Source organism: Corvus hawaiiensis, chromosome Z, assembly GCF_020740725.1.
Source record: "Corvus hawaiiensis isolate bCorHaw1 chromosome Z, bCorHaw1.pri.cur, whole genome shotgun sequence".
NCBI classification, from domain to species: Eukaryota; Metazoa; Chordata; class Aves; order Passeriformes; family Corvidae; genus Corvus; species Corvus hawaiiensis.
Genome location: NC_063255.1, coordinates 7,274,488 through 7,297,052, shown reverse-complemented (window position 1 = coordinate 7,297,052; position 22,565 = coordinate 7,274,488). Strand labels below are relative to the sequence as shown.

Genomic DNA, 22,565 nt, shown 5'->3' with positions numbered 1-22,565 from the left:
CTAGTCACCTTTAGTATTATCAACTTCCTGCATAGTATTGCAGCTGTAGCTAAGTACCAGAACTAACTTGATAAAATGATTGCATTTCTCAGTTGTCAATGGTGTATTTCACTGAACTTTGTTCCTCACCCTTTTCAGCTGTGTATTAACCATGCTGCCACTCTGGTAGATATATGAAGTTCCCATGTTTCTTCCCTCCCCTCAGCTCTACTTCTGTTGTGTATATCTGTGCTTTTGATGTGTTATCTCCAATTCACAGTATTTGTTACTTTCCCATCTAATCAAGACCCTGCCTTTGTTTCTTCTCTGGTCTGTCTACAATCTGGCTGTCTACATCTGTCTAGCTCTCTAGTTTCTCCAAATACTCTGTAAATACTCTCCAAATACTCTGTAACTATCATTGAATTTATTCTGAAACTTAATCCTAACACCAAAAAAGGTACCATAGTTACTGTATTCACTGAGAAAATAATACAGTTGGAAGTTAAATTTAACATTTCAAGTATATCTTCTCAGAGACATAGAAACTTCAGGGCAAGGACAAAACCTTAGCTGATAGTGTTGAAAAATGTAAAAACCAACACACAGGTGTCAGGCACTAAGGCAGCACACCAAACTCCTGGTAAAACCCTCTACTACCAACTTCAAAAGCCATGGCTAACTTTGAGAAGCAGTACATTTACAATGTAAATATAGGCACAGAGAACACACTGTAAATGCAGAGGCGCTACTTTCTAAAGTTAAACATTTGGGGAAAGTTTCTCTGACTAACTTACATCACAATTTTGGCAGGCTGACATTTTCAGGTATAAATGGAGCATCAAAAACATCAACCCCATCCATAAACAGTTTTCTTTAATAGCAAGGTCAGGGTAAAGTTGGACTCTGAAGAAGCTACACCTAAGCCTGAACTGAAAAATAATTTTTCCCCTTCAAATTGGTGGGCACTGCATATTTCTGCGGGCCTCAAATTCACCACTAGGGGAAAGAGCTTAGCCACTTCAAAAATTACCTGTCACACGAAGTTCTTTTAACAAAAGGTGTTTTAATGGGCTTAGTGATACTACTTCTGGATTTACCAACAGTAGACCAGAACACTACAAAGTGCCTGGTGGAATAGAGGTAGGTCCAAGGAGTAAATGCTAGTAGTCTAAAGAGTTGGCTGATGATTTGATACTGGCTGTTCTTTGCTCTTTCCCTATTCCCACTAAAGTTTCCTGAAGGCAGTTAAAATACCTTGCTGCAATGAAGTTTTTTCCATATAAACATTTTTGGAAGTTGGCAACGGGTGTAGAAAAAACCCCAGGGTTATGCAACTGCAGATCTGTGAGAAAACAGGTTTACTTCTGAACACAAGAAAATGGGGCAAGACATGCAAATGCCAACTTGCAAAGATGCCAGCCCAGTGCACTGAATGATCAATAAAGCAGTCTTTGCCCTTATGCAGCAGGTATTCAAATTCCTTCTGCTTTACAAAGCATCAGAGAAGAAACTTGGATTGGACGTTGATGTGAAAGCTTGACTTTTGTACTGTGAGAGTTACCTCCTGTCATAGAGAGGATCTGCAGCTGTTCCATCAGCTGCAGGGCACAAGCAGTTGGCTATAGACTTCACCAATTCTAGATGATTCTTTACACCATCAGTTCCTGTATCTGTACAGGAAATGACCAAAGGCCTTCTTGCACCTCATACCAGCAAATAGATTTACATTGTTCTAAAACTAGGTGTGAGAAGGGTGAGAAGTGATACCATAGATAAGTGTTAGGCTGACTGTTCACAGCTGTGTTTAATTTCAGAAGTAGCAGCTGTCATTCTGGTTACAACTGGTTTGGGGTTTTTTTTGTTGTTGGTTTTTGTTAAATTTAAAGTAATTGTTAATTTAAAGTAATTGTTAATAATTAAGTAATTGGGGGTTTTTTTGTTAAATTTAAAATAATCTGCTGCAATAGCAGATACCGTGTTATTTTTAAGCAAGTAACTTCAGACTGCTTCTTTTAATAGGCTGAGTTGTGCTCCCCTGTCAAGTTTCTTCCCACTACTGTGACTTGCTCTTATAAAGACAACAGCGACATGTCTGCCTGCAACAGGCCATCAGGTCCACACAGGAAAATAAAGCAGCCAAGGAGAGGAGGAGCTTTTGCTGATGATTCATTAAATGTAAATCAAGGTTAATATTGGCAGTAATCCCAATGTACATTTATACAGTATTAGCCTTTATGTAGCATTAAATGCACAATATGGAGGTGTCCTAGCCCCACGCTGCTTTAACTCTTGCTACTATTTTGACCCTGTTGACTAACAGAGGGCAATGGCTTCAGGCTGTTTACAGAACCTCCTCCTTCACAGCATACCTCAGGTTCCTTTGCTCCTCTTTGAAGTCATTTACAGGACAGCCTTAGAGAAGGAAAACAGAAGTGTTTTCCCAAATTTAAGTTCCCAAATTTCCCAAATTAAATTTCCCAAATTTAATTTTTCCCAAATTTAATTTGCTTTCCCAAAGCAAATCCGTGTTTCCCCACCCAAGCCTCTTTGCTAGAAAGGAATAAGCTTTATAAATAAAACTTGTAATTTATAGAAGCCACAGGAACTTTAGGAAATGTCATCTGGTTAATACTACTGAAATGCCTGCTACCAGCTTTTCACATGTTGCTGAGAAACAAATTTGCGAGCCTATGAACACAGCAGGAGTGTCCCAAGCCTCTCTGATAGTGACTTGCTTCTATCAGCATTCACCATGCCAGCTTCCCTCCACACTGTTCTAAGCAGTCTGATCCTTCAGCAGTTGTCATTCAGCTATGCTCTATTGCTCTCTACTCCCCTACCCTGCTGTTTCTTGTGTTTGCTTCGTTCATTCCTTTTAAAAGTGCAGAGATTTCATAAAGGCTTCTTTTTAATGGGATTAAATAATCTCCAGGGTTTTTTTCCCCTGCTAGCTTACTCTATAATGAAAATATGTTCTCTATGCCACACACATCCTGAACACAAATTTCTTCTTAATCTATGGTCTGGTACTTCATTTCTAAAAATTCACACAAGCCATGAAGAGAAACTCACAGCTACTTTGTGGCTTCTTGCAAGAAGCCACAGACATGAATGGAAGGGTCTCTGCTACTGGAGAATTATTTACTACTCAACATTTCTAGCATGCCTTTTGAGTGTTTGCTCTTTCACCAGAGCAGTATTAATTTACATAAACACATGCCTACCAAATTTTGAAGTACAGTGACTTATATGGACTAGATAGACTTCTGGAGGTGCAACCATGTGACTTCACAAGGAAATTTCCTAACAGCTAACATATTGCATCTCCACTTTAAGGGCACAAAATTCTTTCAAGATTTACCAAAACCTACTCACTTCACCAACCAAGATCATACTTCAGATATTTAATTTCAATACTTTAAACTCCCTGGTTATTTTTCATTCAATACCTTCTCCAATTATACAAAAATTCCGTACTGCAAAATACTTTTGCCTGTTAAAGTATGGAAATCCTCCTGCACTTGTTCAAGAATGGAAGTCAAAAGGAAGAAATTTGGAGGGGGGGATTGTGGTGGTGTTCCCCAACCAAGTAATACTACTACTTGTACCAATTGATTTGTTCTGGTAAGTTTCAAAAATGGATTTTCTCCTGATACAAAAAAGGCCCCAGTAACTGGATTTCCTATAGGTGTCCTGTCCTAAAGAACAGAAGCAAGGCACATCTTCCCTTTAGAGATACACCTATTTTCTCTCTTATTTCTGTCTCTCCAACCCTAACAAACTCTGCATCATGAACTTAAGAGCAGAACAGTGACAAAGTTTCCAAGAGAGAAAACTCCCGTGACACAGAGAAATGAGAACACTTCTCAGTTTGTCCAAGTACAAGTACTAAGAGTCTGGAGATGAAACAAAGGTGCAGAAAAGTCAGTTCTCATGAAATAAATCCCTACTTTGAGAGACCTTAGTAGTCAATACAAGTTTTAGAAGCAAGCAAGTGGCATTTACTTTACTTAGCTTAGCATTTACCATTAGTCATGTTTTACTTTGGTTTATGATATCTGCTGGAGCACTAAGGAAGAGCCCTATGGCATTACTGTTCTAGGAGGCACAAAATACTGCTGTGGTTATAGTTCGTATTTGGATCCATTATTGGCTACCGTTAGGAAAGCTCATACTTCAAAGCAAGTCTGCTGACCCAAAAAGTCCCAAGAGCCACAAACCATAAGGATTCTTCCAAACCAAGAAGCTCTGAATTAGGAATGCTTAAGCACACTCAAGTCCATGTATACAAGTATGTGGTTTGCTTTGGGATTTCAGAGGTGGAGGGAGTAGTTATGGAGCTACTGTGTATACGTGGTTTTGTTAATGAGGCAGGGGTGGAAGGAAAGGAAAGCACAGGAGGCACCAGTGCTTTGAAGTCTTCAGAAAAAACAGTCTTTGCATAACTAATACGAAAAGACGGGGCAAAATTTTTCAGGAGACCTGGGATTAGGCATTAACAGCTGAGAATCCAGGCACATCTGTAAAATAGGAAAATTCCATTTCTACAGATATCCCAAGGACATCCTTACAGGAGACAACACCCCCTCTCCTAAGACCGTAAAGTCTTCCATTAGGAAGTTGGGCAGATGCATAGAGTGCCAAAGTAACTATTCACCCTTCAACTCCAGTAAATACACACTGTTGCCTTTCCTTGAGGAGAGGGCAGTGCAGTAGCCACAGTACTACACACTTGCACAAGGCACAGTTTGCATCTTTGATAAAAGCAAAAAATATTAAAATATGAAAATATGATCCTCCAAGAGAATGAGCAAGCTGAGACATTCAGGCTAGATTCTTGCATAATGTTATAAAACAACTGAAAACAATGTTTACACAGGTAAGTGATCTGCCATCCCTGTTCCGGTCCCGTTCAACAATCCAGACACCTCTGCCCTGCTCAGACTAGGCAACAGCAGAGAGAAAGGCTCCCTTCAGAGATTTTTTAAGCTTTCTCTTACATCTGTAAGTGTTTGCAGAATAGCTCTTCCCTTTCTGCTTGTTATGGGAAACTTGAGAGATCCTGTCATATGAAAACTTGTTTGTATAAATGCTATTACCCAAATAGCTATGTATAAAAGTTATTCATCATATTTCAGCTAGGACAAGCTCTGGAATTCAAGGAAATAAATCCAGTAAACAGTTTAAAAATTGCAGCTCTGAGCACAAAAGAGCCACAAGATGTGCTGAGAAATAACCTGTCATATACAATCTTACATTTATGCAAATATTACATACAAGTGCAACAGCTTATTTTATACCTGGAAGCACTGTATCTATGGATAAATACAGAGATATAGGCATCAGCCAACAAGACACTGCCTGCAAACCAGAAATATGGATAATGTCTCTCCCATGTACTTTTAAGCACAGCAGGTTCACATCCAAACAGAAAACTGTATTATGAAAGGAATACAGAGCTGTAGAAGAATTAATGAGTCACTCATGAGCTGGGCTTCTCAAAAAAATATTTAAAATAATAATAAAAAAGCAACTTAAGACTTCCATGTCTGTCAATGAATTTTGCCTTTTTAATGAGATCACCTCCTTTTCTTAAATACATATTTATGATCCCTGGTAAATCTGCATTATTAGATGTCCTTTATTTTTATTTTGATTGGGCAGAAAATAAAGAAAGAAAGAAGCAATTGTCCAGAATTAGTTCTTCCCCTTCCAGTAAGGAAAAGAATATAGGTCTGAAGTTACTCCAATGTGGGAGTATATCAAAGCTGCTTTTCAAACAGATGGCAGATCCATATTGTTCCGAGCATATCTGATTCCCCTGTGTCAGCTCTGATGTTTGAACAGCCCTACAAGGAACTGATCTATTGGAGAGCTGAACTGGGGGGTGGGGAGGGAAATGAACTAGGGAGAAAAGGCAGAATATCTCCCAGTCTGGGCTCTTTAAGATAGCTGCGCACTGTTGCCAAAGGCAATTGATGTGCAAGAGCTGCCTCCTAAGCAATGGGGATAAAGTCCCCATTGTTACTAATAACAGCTCGACTTTCAATTCAATATCAAAAGTATTATCAATCTGTCCTAAACAAATACTACTTGTCCAATGGGCAATGGGTTTTTTGGGTTTTAATCCTCCTGCTTCAACTTGGCAGTACATTGCCAAAATAATTTCACTTTGACAATTTTTACCATAGAGCAGGATAAACAATAAGAACATTTTATTCCATTGCAAATTGGAATACAACACTTACCTCTTTTCTGATGGAAAAACCCCTTGAAATTAGTATTTTAACCTTTACTAGAAGAAGTAAAGCACTGCAGCCTATTGCTTTCAGTTCAGTCCTACAGGAGCCAGTTTGTAATACTGGCATTACTACTGCTGGCCCTAACTTCCAAGCAAACCACAGAGAAATCATTTTTCTTGTTTGCTTACTATAAAAAGTCTAAATACCAATGTTAAAAGAATACGAGGAGCACATACAAACAGAAGTGCAAGTGCTTCCATACTTGAGCCGTGCAGCATGACCAGTTACCCTGTATGTTTTTAGCTCTGCTGAAAGTAATATACTTGATACTACACACAGCTACAGCCAAACAAAGCATTTTCAGTAACAAATGTCTTTTCATTAGTTTTAGAAGACCAGTAGTCCTCAACTTTCATGTGGGCAGGAACACATTAAAGACTGTTCTGTAGCTCTAGTCAATAGCATTTGGGAACATGAAGAAATAGGTGCTGTGTAAACAGACATACCTAAAATACTGTGTTAAAGACTGTTGTTTGAGTACTGTTTCACTCAACCTCCAATCCCAACATAAACAATTAAAATCAGAGTTTGAGACCAGAGCTTGACTGGCACATTTGGGAGCATGAATACCAAAAGCAGCCTAAAGCCTGCTTTCACTATCCTATGATCTCTCTGCAAAAGAACGCTGTCAATCCCGGCCACTGAAACACCAGTTCTCATCCGTAATTCCGTGTGTCCTTGGATACATAAAATGTTCCCAATGGCTTGTAGGAGAGCCACTCAAGTTACATTGTGCAACACTCATCATCCCTTTTCATCCCAAGTCTAAGCAGCACAAACACGTTGCCATCCCCAGAATAGCAGTGCCTCTTGGTTGTGTTTGTGCAGCCCTATTCTTCATCCTGGGATAGGGGCCAGCAGGAAAGTGCCCAGGCCAGCTACAGCCAAGACTGATTCTGTTACAGCAACATAATCCTCAGGGCCACACCCATTTCTGCCAACTGCCAACAGTTGTGGTGGATCTTTCTTGCTACTGATGGCAGCATGCATTTGGCATTTTAATTTACAACAGCTTTTTAACATACTTAGATGGAAAAGCCAAAGCAAAAACTACCTGCAGCATCTCCCCCTCCAGGGGCAAGGGGCTAGTTTTATCACATGGAGACACAGCTAGGAGAAGTGTTCCACTACACTTGCCCTCCCATTCTCCAAGCCAAGATTAAATAGTTTTGTTGGTACAGGAGAGGCCATGCCAGCTGTTTAACTATGAAAAAAAGGAACATCATGGGGAGAGGACAAAAGAGACAATTCAGGATCCAGCATCTGTTATTAGGTCACTGGGTTCCCACATACTGTTGCGGTCAAACTCCATCTAGTTTCCACACAAAGCTGCTGTTGGCAGAAGCTCTTATCCCAGAGATAACAGCTCTGCTTGGACCCTAACTAACCCATCTAGCTCTGCCAAATGAGTCTCAAAATACACTCTCCACCATAGCTTCCTAGACTGACAGTCTGCAAGCAGTTTTTTTTCTGGGGCTTCACTCATTTTATGTACCAACAAGTTAGAAAATATAGGAAACTGTAACTTTTACCTGGAACTGGGCTGAAAACCCAAGCTTTGAACTTGTCTAGCTAGACACAACAGCTTTTTTACAGGTGCAATGATCTCTGTGGTGCGAGAACAAGTGATGTATACTGCTGCTTATTTAAACAGATGGATAATATAACTATTTAACATTCCCATGCAAAAAACAGTTAAGGTAGAGAATTTGATGACTAATACAGTGAATGGTGTTTCCGTGTGTGGCCCCTGCTATGAGATGGGACATGCAGCACAGGATTATGTTGAAAATTGCAGTTTTTTCTCCTGAAACCAGCAAAGCCATGCAGTCAGGACTCAGATAATTTTGGCAATCTCCTGTAAGCAGAAGAAAGGAATACTTCTCAGCATAATTCAGACTCTTGAAGTAATCCAAACGGCTGCCAAGTAAAAAATGCCATAGAATCACAGAATTGTTTAGGTTGGAAAACACCCTTGAGATCATTCGAGTTCAACTGTTAACTCAGCACTGCCAAGTCCACCACTCATCTATGTCCCCAGCTGCCACTCCCACACATCTTTTAACTACCTCCAGGGATGGCAATTCCACCACTTCCCTGGGGTAGCCTGGTCCAATACCTGACAATCCTTTCCAAGAAGCAGCTTTTCCCAATATCCAACCTAAACCTCCCTTGGCACAACTTGAGGCCATTTACTCTCATCCTATTGCTTGCTGCCTAGGAGAAGAGACCAACCCCCATCTGGCTACAGCCTCCTTTCAGGCAGTTGTAGAGAGTGATAAAGTCACCCCTGAGCCTCCTTTTCTTCAGGCTGAACTCCCACCTCCCTCAGATGTTCCTCCCAGGACTGGCTGTCTACAGAGTCATGGATTCACCTGACACAGCACATGCATTCAGCAGGTAACATTTAAGAGCACACTTTCTTCACTACACACACACACACACCAGACTCCTCCAGCCTCTCCAGAAAGCAGCATGCTAGTGTCTGGTTATGATTAACACTGCCTCTGAGTAATGCCACATGTTAACAGCCTGTCCTGCTGATGACTCAGCCTGTGGCTGCAAGACATGTGCAGGGCGCAGATGAAGCCAACATCAGAGTTCAGCAAAAGAACAAGCCATCAAGGGCCACAGGTTTGGCTTGGAGCCAGAAGCAGCACTCTGCCGTGCGGGCAAGCATGTGTGTGTGTCTTTTCCTCACCTTCCTTCACTAGCTGTCTTTTTGAAGACATCTGCACTCAATTTGGGTTCTTGGTATGCGGTAAGGCTGTGTTAATCAGCAAGACAAAAACATACCACACAGGAGCCATTAACCTTCTTCAGGTGTCCCTACAATGGCTTCATGGCAGTTTCTAGATGATTAATTTTATTATTGGACAGAAGGAAGTAGAAGTCTAATCTCCACAAAGCCTCTTATTTTTACTGGGAAATATAGCTCAGCCAGAGACAAGAAACGGGTGCAGGAATACACGGGGCTCTGGGAACTCAGTGACTAATTATAGAAAAACAAACTGATCTCCAATGAAACACTTCAAATGTTGTCATAGAAGAGTTAAAGGCATTTGTACCCCTCTAGTCTGAGTATGCTACTAAGCAAAGCCATGTTTTGCAGTTACTACAGAACTGAATGAACACAAGGACGGCTCTGAGCACAGCAAGTGTCTGAACCAGGACAGACACAAGGCCAGGATTTACGGTATTTTGAAGTGGCTTGCATAGGAGGTGTTTGATTTGCACTTGACTTGCCACCTGTCCATGCAGGAGGTTGCCAAGAATGAAACTCATACACACAAAGCCCTAAGACAGCTAAGGTTCATAATTTCATCTTCAAGAACTTTCCAGACAAGCTCTTTTGCATGGATTCAAAAAATATGCTACAGGCACTCCAGAAAGCATTATTCAAGCCACATGAAGTTAGTAACTTCAAAATAAAGAATTCTTTACTTTCTTGCCAAAGGCTGAATTTTTTCCAAGCCTAGTAGGTTAGCTAAACAAGGTTTCAAGTTGAGTCTGTTCAGGACATATTCTACTATCTTGTGTTCATCTAGAGAGTTGTATTATCTAGTGTGACCTATTACCTTTTATTCAGTTATTGAGTTGAGAATTCCTTCTGACCCCCACCGTTCACCCAGGCTGCAGCAGAATGCTCCTTACACACATGGGACAGAGGTAAAAGCTCAGGTAGCTTCAGATCCCTGACAGATGACTGTAATCCAGTCAGTCTAAATTACAAACAATACATATTGCTACACACTACACCAAGGTTTTTCTTATCTCTAGGTCTGTCCTTGTGTGAGGTGTCAATATCACATTATCATGTTGCTCAACAAAACCACATGAGAAGATGTTGGATGAGAAGGGTCTGACTGAGCCCAGAGGGGCAAATCTGTATTAGGGTACTCTCTGTATAGCAGTAATTGCTTCACTGTACTATGGAAAGAGTAGGTTTGGGTTTGAAGTGCTATTAGAAGTGGACCCATAAAATTTTGGAGACAGCCAGTCATAATGAGCAAAGACACTGTATTACTTATTTTCAAAAACCCAAACAGCTGACAGGAAGTCATACCATATTCTAGTCAAACCCAGGACATAAAGCTTTTATGAACTCTTTGTATTTACGTTAGATAAGACCAGTAAGCAGGGGAGAGGAACCAAACAGGTTTAGCCATAAAAAACCTGCATGACAGACCAAAACTCAACACAAAGCTTCTGAAACAGCTTTATTTTAAAATAAAGCTAAAAAAATACCTACATCATACTGAAGAGTCACCCCTTTTGTGTGTGTGTAGTTGTAGGGCTTTTTGATTAGTTTGAACAATCAGTCCACTCACTGTGGATGTTATACTATTGCCAAGAGAGTGAAAAAATTAAAAATGCAACCAAGACAAGAAAGCAAATTGAGGTCTGTAAAGATCGTGGAATGTACATGTGTTAGCAACTTATGTCCACTACTAGAGCTTAATATTACAACTACATTAACAACAAAATTCCATAAAGTTGTTAATGTCTTCTGTGTTACTACTTAGCAGGAGAACAACAAAATCAGTCTTTCATGTTACAAAGCTTATGCTAAGAGTGAAAATAATTTGTCCTAGATGACTTGGAACAATTTCAACTAAAATATATTAATCTGCAACTGAAGCATTTCCAAACTGATCTTACCACTAATATTTACTGTCCCCTTGCTTTCCTCACTCTTTCCTCTCTGTCCCTAAAAAATAGGGAAACATAGAAAGGAATTTGAAAATTCAAGTTGATCTGCTGTTTTGTGCTTATGGGCCCAGCTGCAATTGATCAGTGTTTAAGGGTCTTGTTTGCTTTATTTTAAAATAGGCTTTGCACATTTCATTAAATCAGACATATTTTATTATGGCTTTTTATAAGGCTTATAAATTTAAACTATTATAAACCTTATACATTTTATAAGGTTTATGATACTTTAAATGTAACTAAATTTAAGTAGCATCTTCTTTTCAAAACCCACTTGTCACTAGGTTCATTTTAGACACGACACACAAGTGAAGTACCATATTAAGTATTCTTAGGCATACTGAACATCATTCTACTTCTTGTCCCAGTATCACCACCCTTACAAGTCCTCTTTACCTGTACCAGACAAGCATCCTACAAAAGCAATGTCCCTCCTGCAGAGCAGCCAAGTAAGTATTCAATTTTTGTACTGGGTAGCTAACAGATCTTTTGTTGCCACTTAGATGGAAAGAGCATACTTACTGCTAAGAAGAGCATGCAGTACATGGAGAATGAAGAATGGCCAGAATAAAATGATAGTCTGGAAGAGAAAAGATCAGACATCATCAGTTTTCTTTTACAACATTCAGTCTGCAGTGATACTAATCTATATTATACAAGTGAACTGGTAAAATGCAAACATGTCCATACTACTCTTCAAGGAGGCTCTCTAGGCACATTACACACATCTGAAAACAGCTTTTGACAAACAGTACAGACTTCACTACTTAGTAGTTATCCTTTACCAGAGTTAAGTTGATCTCCACATCAAGCAGTAACTACTAGACCTTTGACTGAAGTTTGAACAGCAAGGGAACACATCTTCAAAGAGACAAATCAAGTGTCCTTTAATAGTTCATCTTGACAAATGCCAGAATACTTTAAATATAATTACTTCTTAAAATTTCTTGTCTTATAGTACATGTATGAATACAAATTACATTAATCATCCCAAACCAATTACTTGCATTTAGTCCCCATCAAGAGGCAGTAGTTAACAACTCATATCTAGTAGTTTATATTACATATGTACATACCTTTGTAAAATGTATGATTCACAAAGACCCTGATCATTTATCACTGAAGGGTAGGGGGAAAGGCAGGAATGCCGTTTATTAGCTAGCCAACTACAAAAGATAACACCTCATCTAATATTTTTAAAAGGTATTCATACTTGGTGGTCTCATTTAAAGTGTCAACACTGTCTTCAATTCCCAAAGGCTTCTATCAGGTCCAGGCTGAAGGGACTTGACAGTTGACACTGACAGTCCAGGATTCCTTTGGCTAGGTCCTCCCCTTCATAGCTGGTTTTGTGAGGAGCCACAGCTATAAAATAAATGCCACCCACCTCTTCCAGAAGAGAAGGCAAAATGGAAAGATACTTCTAATTTAGTCTTAAGCGGGGAGATGAAAGAATTCCTTTTTTCCATTTTGTGCACAGAGCCTTGTAACAGTGCTACTTCACAGGCCACCAGCCAGGTCTCCATGCAATTTAACTACACAAACAGAACACTCCTCCCTCAGCAGTGTGGCATACACAAACGAGGCCAGCTTAATAAAGTTTCATAGCTCACCAGACTGACCTTTACCATATCCAGCAGGTTCCTTGTTTTGCTGCCTCTGCCAGGCAGAGACCCCGAGGCCAGGGAAATTCCTGGTCAAATACATTTCTCCTCTTTGGACTAGGAGTAATGAAGGCAGCTCTGACGTACAGCAAGATAAGGTTAAACACACCGTACTCAAATGCCACAAACAAGGCAATGAAACAGTCTCGTGCACAAGTGAAACTGCAAAACTTCCTGAAATAATTTGCACATATAACATTTAGAAACTGCATCAGAAAAAGCCTAGATAGGTTTATTCCAGAGGTTTTAGAGATTTTGGTTTATGGTTGATTTAAAACACTGGCAATAGCTTTTGGTTTCAGAGGTACTAAATAAGCATTCTGAAATAAGAATCAGTTTCACCAACTGATATTTTCCAATTAACTTCTTAAAAAGAAGAACTTCATTGACAATGTACTATCTTCAGATGTTTAAAGTTCAAAACCATTAAGATTACACTGTAGCTAGACATTCCTTTTCCACTCTTGTACTCTAACACTTAACATTTCTGGGCAGAAGTCCACTAGGAAAACAAATCAACAAGCGTCTTGAAGAGCCCTGCCCTTCAAACATGTTATCTCAGAACGCAAAGTATGCTGTTCTACAGAAGATGCAGAATAAGGAATTCCTGGCTCCAATGACAATATTTTATCCAATAGCTCTGGAGCTGTTCCTGTTGGCCATAAGATGACATTTCCCACAATTGTTGAAAGCAACCCACTGCCAACTGAAGGAGTTTAGAAGACAAGTAAGTGATAAAAGGAAAAAAATACCATTCTTTAAGTTTATTTTGGAATTCCTTTACCCTTTTAAAAGCATTGTTGACTACTGGTCTTTTTTGTTTCAGGGAAGTATTGGCCTAAGGTAACTTTAAGAATGCCTTGTTTCAGGTTGAAGATTATGAATTTTGAATGCATGCTTATCAGGCATAAGTAAGTACATGCTTACAGTCATGCTGTACATGACTGAAAATATTGTGCTTAGCACCTGAAGTATTGCTGGAAATACAACTGGGATAAAGTACTGATCCAACCTGCACATTGTGCGATCCCAGTGAAATTTCTGTGGCAATACTGCTGTCTCTAGACCTCTTTTAAAAACAGCCATTAAAAAAAAAAAAAATCTTATAATCCTTTCAAACACTAAGATTGACAATGAAAAAGTTTCCCAACAATTCATCAGCATGTAAATAATGTCTTCCCAAAGCCAGGAGAATGTCATGTCTATCGGACCAGCCAAACACTTGTACAGCCCAGGCTTCTTTGTGATCCTACTGCAAGTCCTGGTTTGCCATGAGCCGCCGGTAAAATGGTACAGACAACTCTCCAAATCCCTAGCTTTCACCAGTGAAAGAAAGGCTACATTGTCCCAATAGGAATTCACACATCAGATTCCAAAACTTCCTTTTCAAAATAGTATTAGAACATTCAGTGAAACTGAAGTATCATGAAATAGAGCTGGTAAGTGCAAAATCTTGATCTGATTGTTTCCAAAATGGCCAATTCTGACATTAAAAAACCAGCTTTTCAAGGTCCATGTCTTTCTGTCCATCAATACCTACCTCACAGACCTCCTCCTATGTCAGGAGCAGGGCTTCATTTTAACAGGAAAAAAGCATAACCTTTAATTACTTCCATTTGGACAATATACTATTCCCAAGTTAGAAGAATGCCTTTAGTAACATAAAACCAGCTTCAGGTCTCAGTTGAGGTCTAAAGTATACTCCTAGTTTCCAATGTACACAGTAGAGCTGGACATCATAAAAACGTCTTAAAACAAGGTAATTTAAGGGCTGTTTAGCTTTCTTGAAACTTAGTTTTGCCATTAATTTCACATGGTTTCCAATAAAGACAAAAGTAAAGACAACAGTTTTTAAAAAGCTTGCCATAAGATTGACTACAATTTATCACTATGGTTTATTACTGTAAGTCTGCATTTTTAAAAAATACCTGGAAAAATAATCAAAGTACAAACAATCCCTACAAAAAGCATATCAGCTCAACCACTTTGTTATTTTAGCCAAGATTTCTAAGCCCAGATAAGCAAGACTAAGAGAGATTGCCTTGCAGGACTTGACACTGAGAACCTTCTATTACTTTCAATGCACAAGGCCAGCTTAGCCTAGGGAGCAGAGCTGAAAGGTCATGTTTCTTCACGTAGTAGAAAAATGGAACACAGCACACAGCACATAAAAGGATCCTTTTTCTTGGACTGTGACTTACAAGAAAGAGCATGTTTTAAGAAGTAAGTTCTGCTTGGTAGTATTTTGTAGAGTGAATGATTTCTTAAGTGAATTACTGCACACTGGAATTCAGTAAACAAGCTTGATGTCTTGTCTTCATTTAATGTCTTAGTATGAACACCTGAATGTGCAGAAACTGTAAGACAAGTGCAGGAATCTGACAAGGAAATTAATAGCCTTGGGAAACACAAGACTAGAGAACAGCTAAACACATATGGTACAGTGGAACATTAAATGGTGAGAAATTGAAGTAAATGACAGTGATAAGCCACAAGAAAGGGCATCCTGTGGTGCCACAATAAACCTGGCAGAGGCTGAATGACAAGGAAATCTTCCCAAAGTAACTACAGAATTATGGAATGACCCCTTGGAGAAAAAGAGGCATCTCAGCAAAACATTATGCACACTCCCATATCAAAGCAAATAAATACACCCAACTGGATTAGCCAGAAAGTCCTTTCCATCTTCAAGTTCCCTGGATTCTCCTAGACTGACTCAAAGCTTCCACTGACATTTGTGTTACCCATTCCATGATCTGGAGGGGAATAAATGCCAGAGTGCTGCAGCTCAGCATGCCTGTGTTGAGTAAGCCAACGCCTGTGACAAGCAAGCCACATGAAAAGTCAGTGAAATAGTCCTAGTATTTCAGTGCCATGGTTTACTAAAGTCCTAGTTCTATGCTTAAGCACCACATTCTTTAAAGTCAATTTTCTCTGTATTCAACAATCAGCTTGTTCTCCCAGGATCCACTCTTTCCTTATGTGCTGGACGACTTGCACTGCTACAACTCGCATGATCAGTGTGGGCTAAGAGGTTTGAGGACTCCGAAATTAAGCACTTTTGTTATTATTGCGAAGGAAAGTTTAAATAAATACACAAGCACTTCACCCACTGAACAATACCAGGAACTACTCAGAACCTCACTTTCAAAAGACAGCATTCCCAATTTCTCCACTTTCTTCCTTCTCTGCTAGTAATCATACCCACACTTCAGTACAAAGCCATACACTTACACATAGGAAAATGCTGCCAGTCTTTCCAAATCAGTAATCCTCATCTGGAAAATTTTATTGACAGGTTTTTCAACACGAGACCTAACATTTAATAGCAAGTATCTTGCACAATTCTCTAATCATATCTGGGATGAAGGGTGGATCCACTCAGCTCTGCTTTAAGCAGTGGCAGATAGTGAGGAAACTGCCAATGCTGACATTTAATACACATGATTTAATACCATGACCACGTTTTTGCAGACTTACCACATTTTTCCTTTTACAGCCTATCGCACACAATTAAATTTCCCTGCTTACCCTACTGACATAAACCCAACCTAACAGGTTCTAAGAAGAGATAGGTATCTTCTAATTTCTAACCACCTTCCTAGCCACCAGCCTTTGAAACAAATGCTGCAGACAATGCAAGAAACAGGGGTATAATGTAACTTCTTCCCAAGCTCAGGATCAACATCAAGTAGTTTTACTCAGCATTAGGTACTACAAGGGCTGTCTTCACTGCTAGACTGACCAGATTATGAAGTTGGATAAAGCCTCTGCTGGTGTGATTTGATGGGTGTTTGTTTCTTTACTCTCTGAGAACTGAAGAAATTAACTGACGATACATTCAAGTGTGCAGATATTCTGTAAATTCTATTTAAACAGAAGTATTACACACTGATGGAACAACCTAGCTGAGCAATGACTACTTAAGCTAGCTATTTTCCATCTGACAGCTGAAGTTTATATCAGCAGGTACCAGGGGAATAAACTTGATTGCAAAATAACCAGTAATAAAAAAAAAAAATTCATACTCCTACTGGTTTTTTCCTTTTTAAATAAGCAGCAGTCAACCTGCACATGGAACTTCCAAATTTTTTTAACTTTTTCCTAGGGAGCAAGAAGTTACCAACTCCTGTCATTCATGCCACACACAAACATGTACATTTTGAGTTTTCAATATTCCAAAGTCAACCAAATTGCATGCTGCAATTTCCTCATGCACATTGCAAAACCATTACAAAACAAGTTATCTTTCATCAGTTCTGATTTTATCATTCCATTTAACTCAATGCAAAAAAGGAAAGTTTAACTTTCCACTACATTTCTAGTTAGCCTCCTCCAATAGAGGAGAAAATAAAAATTAGGACTTTGTTTACTTCTCTTCTTAGTATCCCATCTCAGGAAAAGAGTAAAACTGAAAAGAGCGGCAAGGCGTACTCAAACCAACATTTCTAAAGACTAGTAGCTTGTTCTCACATGCATCAAATTACGGGTTCCTGTTCCATTTATTATGTCTGCATAACTTACCCACATAATACTTTTTTGATTGGCAGTAATGTTAGTTTACATAAGGGGAATGAAGAGAGAAAATTATAATCTCTATTAAATCAGGGATTTATGTATTATTCCTTCTGTAAGGACCTGCTTTGAGCAAGAAGTGCTTGGCAAGAGTGCAGAACATCCTTCAGTAGATTCTTTTAATCTTTGAAGGGGAAAAGGAAAGGTGGCAGTGGGAGAACCATTCAGGGGATCAGGGGATACCTGTTCCTCCAGTACTATTTGATTGGTACAGTTATACACACCCGAAGTTTCATCTTAAGAGACTTCGTCCTCCTATTACCTTAGATATAAGCTTTGCAAACCAGTGAAATCCTATGAATGAAAAGATGCATCTACCTGCTTGGTTGGCCACAGCTAGCTTCCAAATAAATTTCAGGATGCACTGAACACAAGGCACGTATTTTGATTTCCAATGACCTTAAGCATGATAAGCTACTGAAATAGATTTCAAGCCCACCTTTGTCTGCAACCCACTAAAGGGGAGGAGTTTTAGTATCAGTCATGAAAATGAATGTTACCTATCACTAGACAAAAGGTCCAATTCACAGTAGGGCAAAAGAGATGTAAGATCACAAACAAGATCCAGATTGCAGAACTGCATCTCAGTTGATAAGAGCATGCTCACCTTTCAGATTCAATTCTCCCCACCACCAGTTAGTTTCTTTTGCAATGGCAGCTCCTTTTGCTCCCAGATCAAGTATAGCCCCATTTCAACATGCACTGCCAGGCTTAAATATTTAAATTTAAAGGCATTTATTCACTACCATCTCTTATTTTCCTTCCATGTAAAATAATGTGTAGTTGCCCTGACTAAGCTCCACTTCTCAGATGTGATGAATAATTTCATTAGGACTGTAAGTATATCCTGAATACTAGTAATGGCATATGGGTGAAAGCAGTGTTTAAGGAAAAGGCTGCACCATCTGAATAGTAGTACATGTGTGGCCTTTCATTCCTTTCAAATGCTTTGGTATCCAAGCTGGTTCCATTTTTGGGGTTTTTTTTTTTTGCATGTATATTTTCAGAAGTGAAAACTAGTAAAGTAGCCTCCAATGAAAACTCCTATACATAGAAATTTCAGTAGTGTAGAGCACTTCAGAGGTTGAAAGCTCCATAAAAGAAATAGTCAGTGCTATACACAGCATACCAGTATGCCTCTAGTAAACACATATTAAGTCTGACACATCAGAAATTTCTGATTTCATGATGCTGATGGAAACTGCCAGATGAGAAGTAATCCATTTAGTTATGCTTGAATCATTAAATGCCGTTTGGTTTTCAACAAAGCTTTAAGAAGTTTCAAAATAGAATATTGGTACATTTTATAAAAGGCATGTAATTTTAATGCAAAATAATACTTCATTATTAGAAATACTCCCAGTAATGACAGGCAGGGAGACTGATAAGGAGAAGGAGAAACAGGTTATTTAATAGAGATAGGTTAAATTTAAGCAAATGTTCGGTCTCTTGACTTAAGTTGAAAAAATACAGAGCAAACCAATTGCTATTTAATGAAACAAGGGAAAAGAAAAGCATTCATTAAAACAGAAGTAAATAATTTATAAGCCCTGGAAGTTTTGCAAAGGTTTTGTGGGTTTGTAGTTGTTTTTTGTTTTAACACGGTTACAGTTTTGAAGGGGTACACAGAACAGACAACATAAGCGTTTCAAAAGTTTGGTTGAACTTCAAACAAAGTTATATGGGTTAGTCCCATACCAGCTGCGTGGCATGGGTGCCCTGCTACTGGAAACTGCTCAGTGATTTAACTGCACTCACAGCACATGCAGGGCTACAACCTGAGAAAACAGCTATGAACACAGCTGACAAATTCCTGGCAGATGATTGGTAAAGGGCACCACCTTGGCAATTGTTTTGAAATAAATTATCAAGGTCAAAACAGTCAGCCTCAAACTTCCTAAAAACTTCCTTTGAAGATTACATTTTGAGTAATGGCAGACTACGCAAAGCTTGTTTTGAGTGCAGTCAGCATGGGAGCAATACATCAACTGAAGCAGGGAACTATTTTTTCCCTTTAGACATCTGAGTTGTAATATGAATATGTACATTAGTATGACAATTATAATTATGAACCTTGACAGCTGCTTGTTACCACAAATAGAAAACTGGCAGACTGAAATTAGAGAGCTACAAATATCCAAGGTTAAATTTAACTTAAAAGGAAGTGTTTCACACACATACACATCCTTGCTAGCTGTAAAAGTCTGCTTTGGGGGCCAATAAAGCTCAGACTGCACAGAGTGCCTCTGAAGTAGCAGCCTTCTACAATATGGCATAATATGTACCACTTCAGGTTTAAAGGTTTAATTTCTATGTACATGCTTAGTTAGCTGACAAATAACCTAGGAAGACCAATTTCCTGGATGTATTCCTGGATCTACTTTGTCAGGAGGTCTTCAGTGTTGCTCCAAACCCAGAACTCTAAACTTTTAGGTCCCACCCCAGTATCTGCACTCAGCAAAAGAAGCTAAAAAAAGTAATATCTAACAAAAATATTTAGACTTTAGTGATTGCATTATTGTGACAAAGCTGCACTGCTCAGCTAAAATGTAGTAAATACTGCATTTAAGAAAAATTTTTAGTAAACTCAGGAAGCCTAAGCAGGTAGATTAAGGAGCCTTTTCACACATACCCAGGACAATTACAAATGGGAAAAAAATACTACACTGTACAAGAATTTGTACTGAGGAGAATTAGTTTACCCAATGTTAAAGCAACAAGCTTTACAAGAAACTGTACTGCAAACTGCAACCAAATTTAGCATCATTAAAAGGCCATTATCAACCTACACGAATATGCTGGCATTCAGTTCATCCTCTGAATACTCATACCACTGCTCTGTTCCTCCTTTATATTCACTTATCCCATTAAGGGAAAAGATGGATTTTTGGGAACAATAAATAAAGATTTTGTTCCAGCTTCATTCTAAAGTTCTGAAATATTAAACAATGTTCTCAGAATTGGTTAACAACATGATTCAAACTTCAGCTACAAAAGGTCTTAAGCAAATTCCTCATAATATATACTAGAGGAGACAGCTAATGCAACCACTTTAAGTACATCCACTGCCAGTACTCATTTGCGGATCACCCACATTACTTCTATTTGTTCAGAAACAGAGGTTAAGCAAAACATGGTATATATGCACACAAGTACTGCATGCACACACTCTTAACTGCTCACATAGAAACTTGCTACCATACCTAAAACTATTTGCATGAAGGGCTAGTCTTTCAAAGGACTGTTTAGACATATATTTTCACATCCTTCACCAGAAAAGATCTGGACCCTTACTTCCCATTCCCAGCTTTGCAGTGTATTGACTGAGGAACAACATGTTACGCTTACGGCCTCCCATCTGCAACTGTTCCATGTCTAAGAGCAGGATACTTAAGCACTTTACACTCCTGGAATAAAAAGGCTGCTTGGTTAACATGACAAGTATAGATCATTGCTAAATGTGTATAACTGCCCTGCTTTCTTAAAGAGCATGAAATAATTAGGGGGTGAGATGTTTCCTATATGCATCTTTTCCCTCTAATGAATACTGCCCCCTCCACTTTCAGAAACAGAAACCTGAACTGTCTCTTCATACAACACTGAAACTGCATTGTTATGGAACTAGTACCAATATTTCAGTTTCAAAAATGTGAAATAAGGTTTGGAATTGCATTCCTGAAGACTAAGTTTTATTGTTTTTTTTAAAAATCCCAAAAGCTGGACCCAACAATTACCCAGGTTTGAAATTCAAACCAGATTTTTCAATTGCAGTCCAAAAGCACAGTAAAATTCCATCACAAAGGGACATCTGGCAATTATAAAAACCCAGATCTTATATATGAATGTAACAGAAAGTCCTCATATTTGCATCTCAAAAGAAAAACCAAAACAAGACAGCAATACCTCAACAGTACGTGTTTTAAGAGACAGGAATGCCTCCAAATCTGTACCTTAAATGAGAGCTCAATAAATAAACTTCAGAGTAGAAGTTAGTGAATTGAAGGTTTCAATAAATTAAACCATATGTTGACCCTTCTCCTTTAACTCATCATAAGGTGCAGCTGGAGAAGCATAAAAACAAAATGCGAATGTGTTAAAGAAGGTCAGCAAGTAGAAAGATCTTTTCAGCCTCCCAGGTCTTCATGCTTAGTTGTACAATTCAGAGATGAGAGTCACCATCCAGCCACCGAAGATCTTACCATGATTATGTAAAAGCCAGACAAGCCCATGAGTCCATGAGACATGCATCCAGTGGTGCTGAAGAAGGCAGATGATGCCATAATGAGGCTGTCTAGATACCTTTTAACAGCCATGTGAAGGAGCCAGGGTGTCCCTCAGATGGTTAAAAAAATGGATCAGTATTCACAGGGCTTTGTTGAAACAGCTACCTCCACATTAATGAAATATTTAACCCATTCTTGTCAGTCACTGTAACAAGATCTCCACAGTCTTAAAGATGATGGGGACATTAATAATAATGGGGGCGAGGTGACTCAAAAGCTATACTCAAAAGGGTAGAAAATGATATTTTATGAGAAGCAAGAGAAGCCAGCATATTTATTTCCTGAAATTATTTAATCCTTTTTCCAGTGACATTTTTTAAAGTTATTTTAAAAATAGTTTTCACCATCACTGGTATAAAAATATGTATTTCATGTTAATACAAAACTATGAAGAATAGCTTTATAACCCAATTACCAGGTATCTGAATTTATTATTAAACTTGTATCCACTAAGTAAGTTAGGATTTGTCCCAGTTAAACTGTTTGAGACCTACATACCCACTATGGCACAACAGAAAATCAGGTACACTGAACATGCAAGAAGAAGAACATGTTAAATAAAAGCCTTTTGCTTTCAAGGGTTGTAAGTTCAGCACAGCATTAGCAAATTTCTGTTTCTCATTCCTTACTGAATACAGACACTGTAAACTTATTTTTCCTACATTATTACTTCAGGAAATTATTTTAAATCCAGAAAATGAAAAGAAGTATGCTTTAAAGCTTTGAAGTTCTAGGAAGGCATCATTTGCATGAGTGAAAAATGTTATTATACCCTAGTATATTACTGTCCCTGTGAAATTATTCAGCAGACATTGAGTAAGAGTATAGCATACTTCATGCTACAACACTTATTTTTAACATTTTGTGGATAAAATATAAGTTTAAATAGTATCATATTCAATACACCTGACCTTTACACAAGGCTTTAATGTGCAGCTTGTGCTGCCAAGTTTATAAAATTATATATATACATACACATCCCAAAGTGACAGCACAATCCTAAACTAAGTTCTAAAAATACTGTAAGCTTTATGTAGCACCTGCTACAT

At 38.6% G+C, this 22,565-nt stretch overlaps 1 protein-coding gene across 2 annotated transcripts in view; it reads right to left on the bottom strand.

Annotated features, from left to right (window-relative positions):
- The window catches only part of PLPP1 (phospholipid phosphatase 1), a 62,432-nt gene that overhangs the window by 3,098 nt on the left and 36,769 nt on the right, over positions 1–22,565 (bottom strand). For both annotated transcript variants that reach the window (XM_048290606.1, XM_048290607.1), the window contains exon 4: positions 11,517–11,574. In XM_048290606.1, the coding sequence (XP_048146563.1) occupies positions 11,517–11,574 (58 nt within the window). The remainder of the gene's footprint in view (positions 1–11,516; positions 11,575–22,565) is intronic.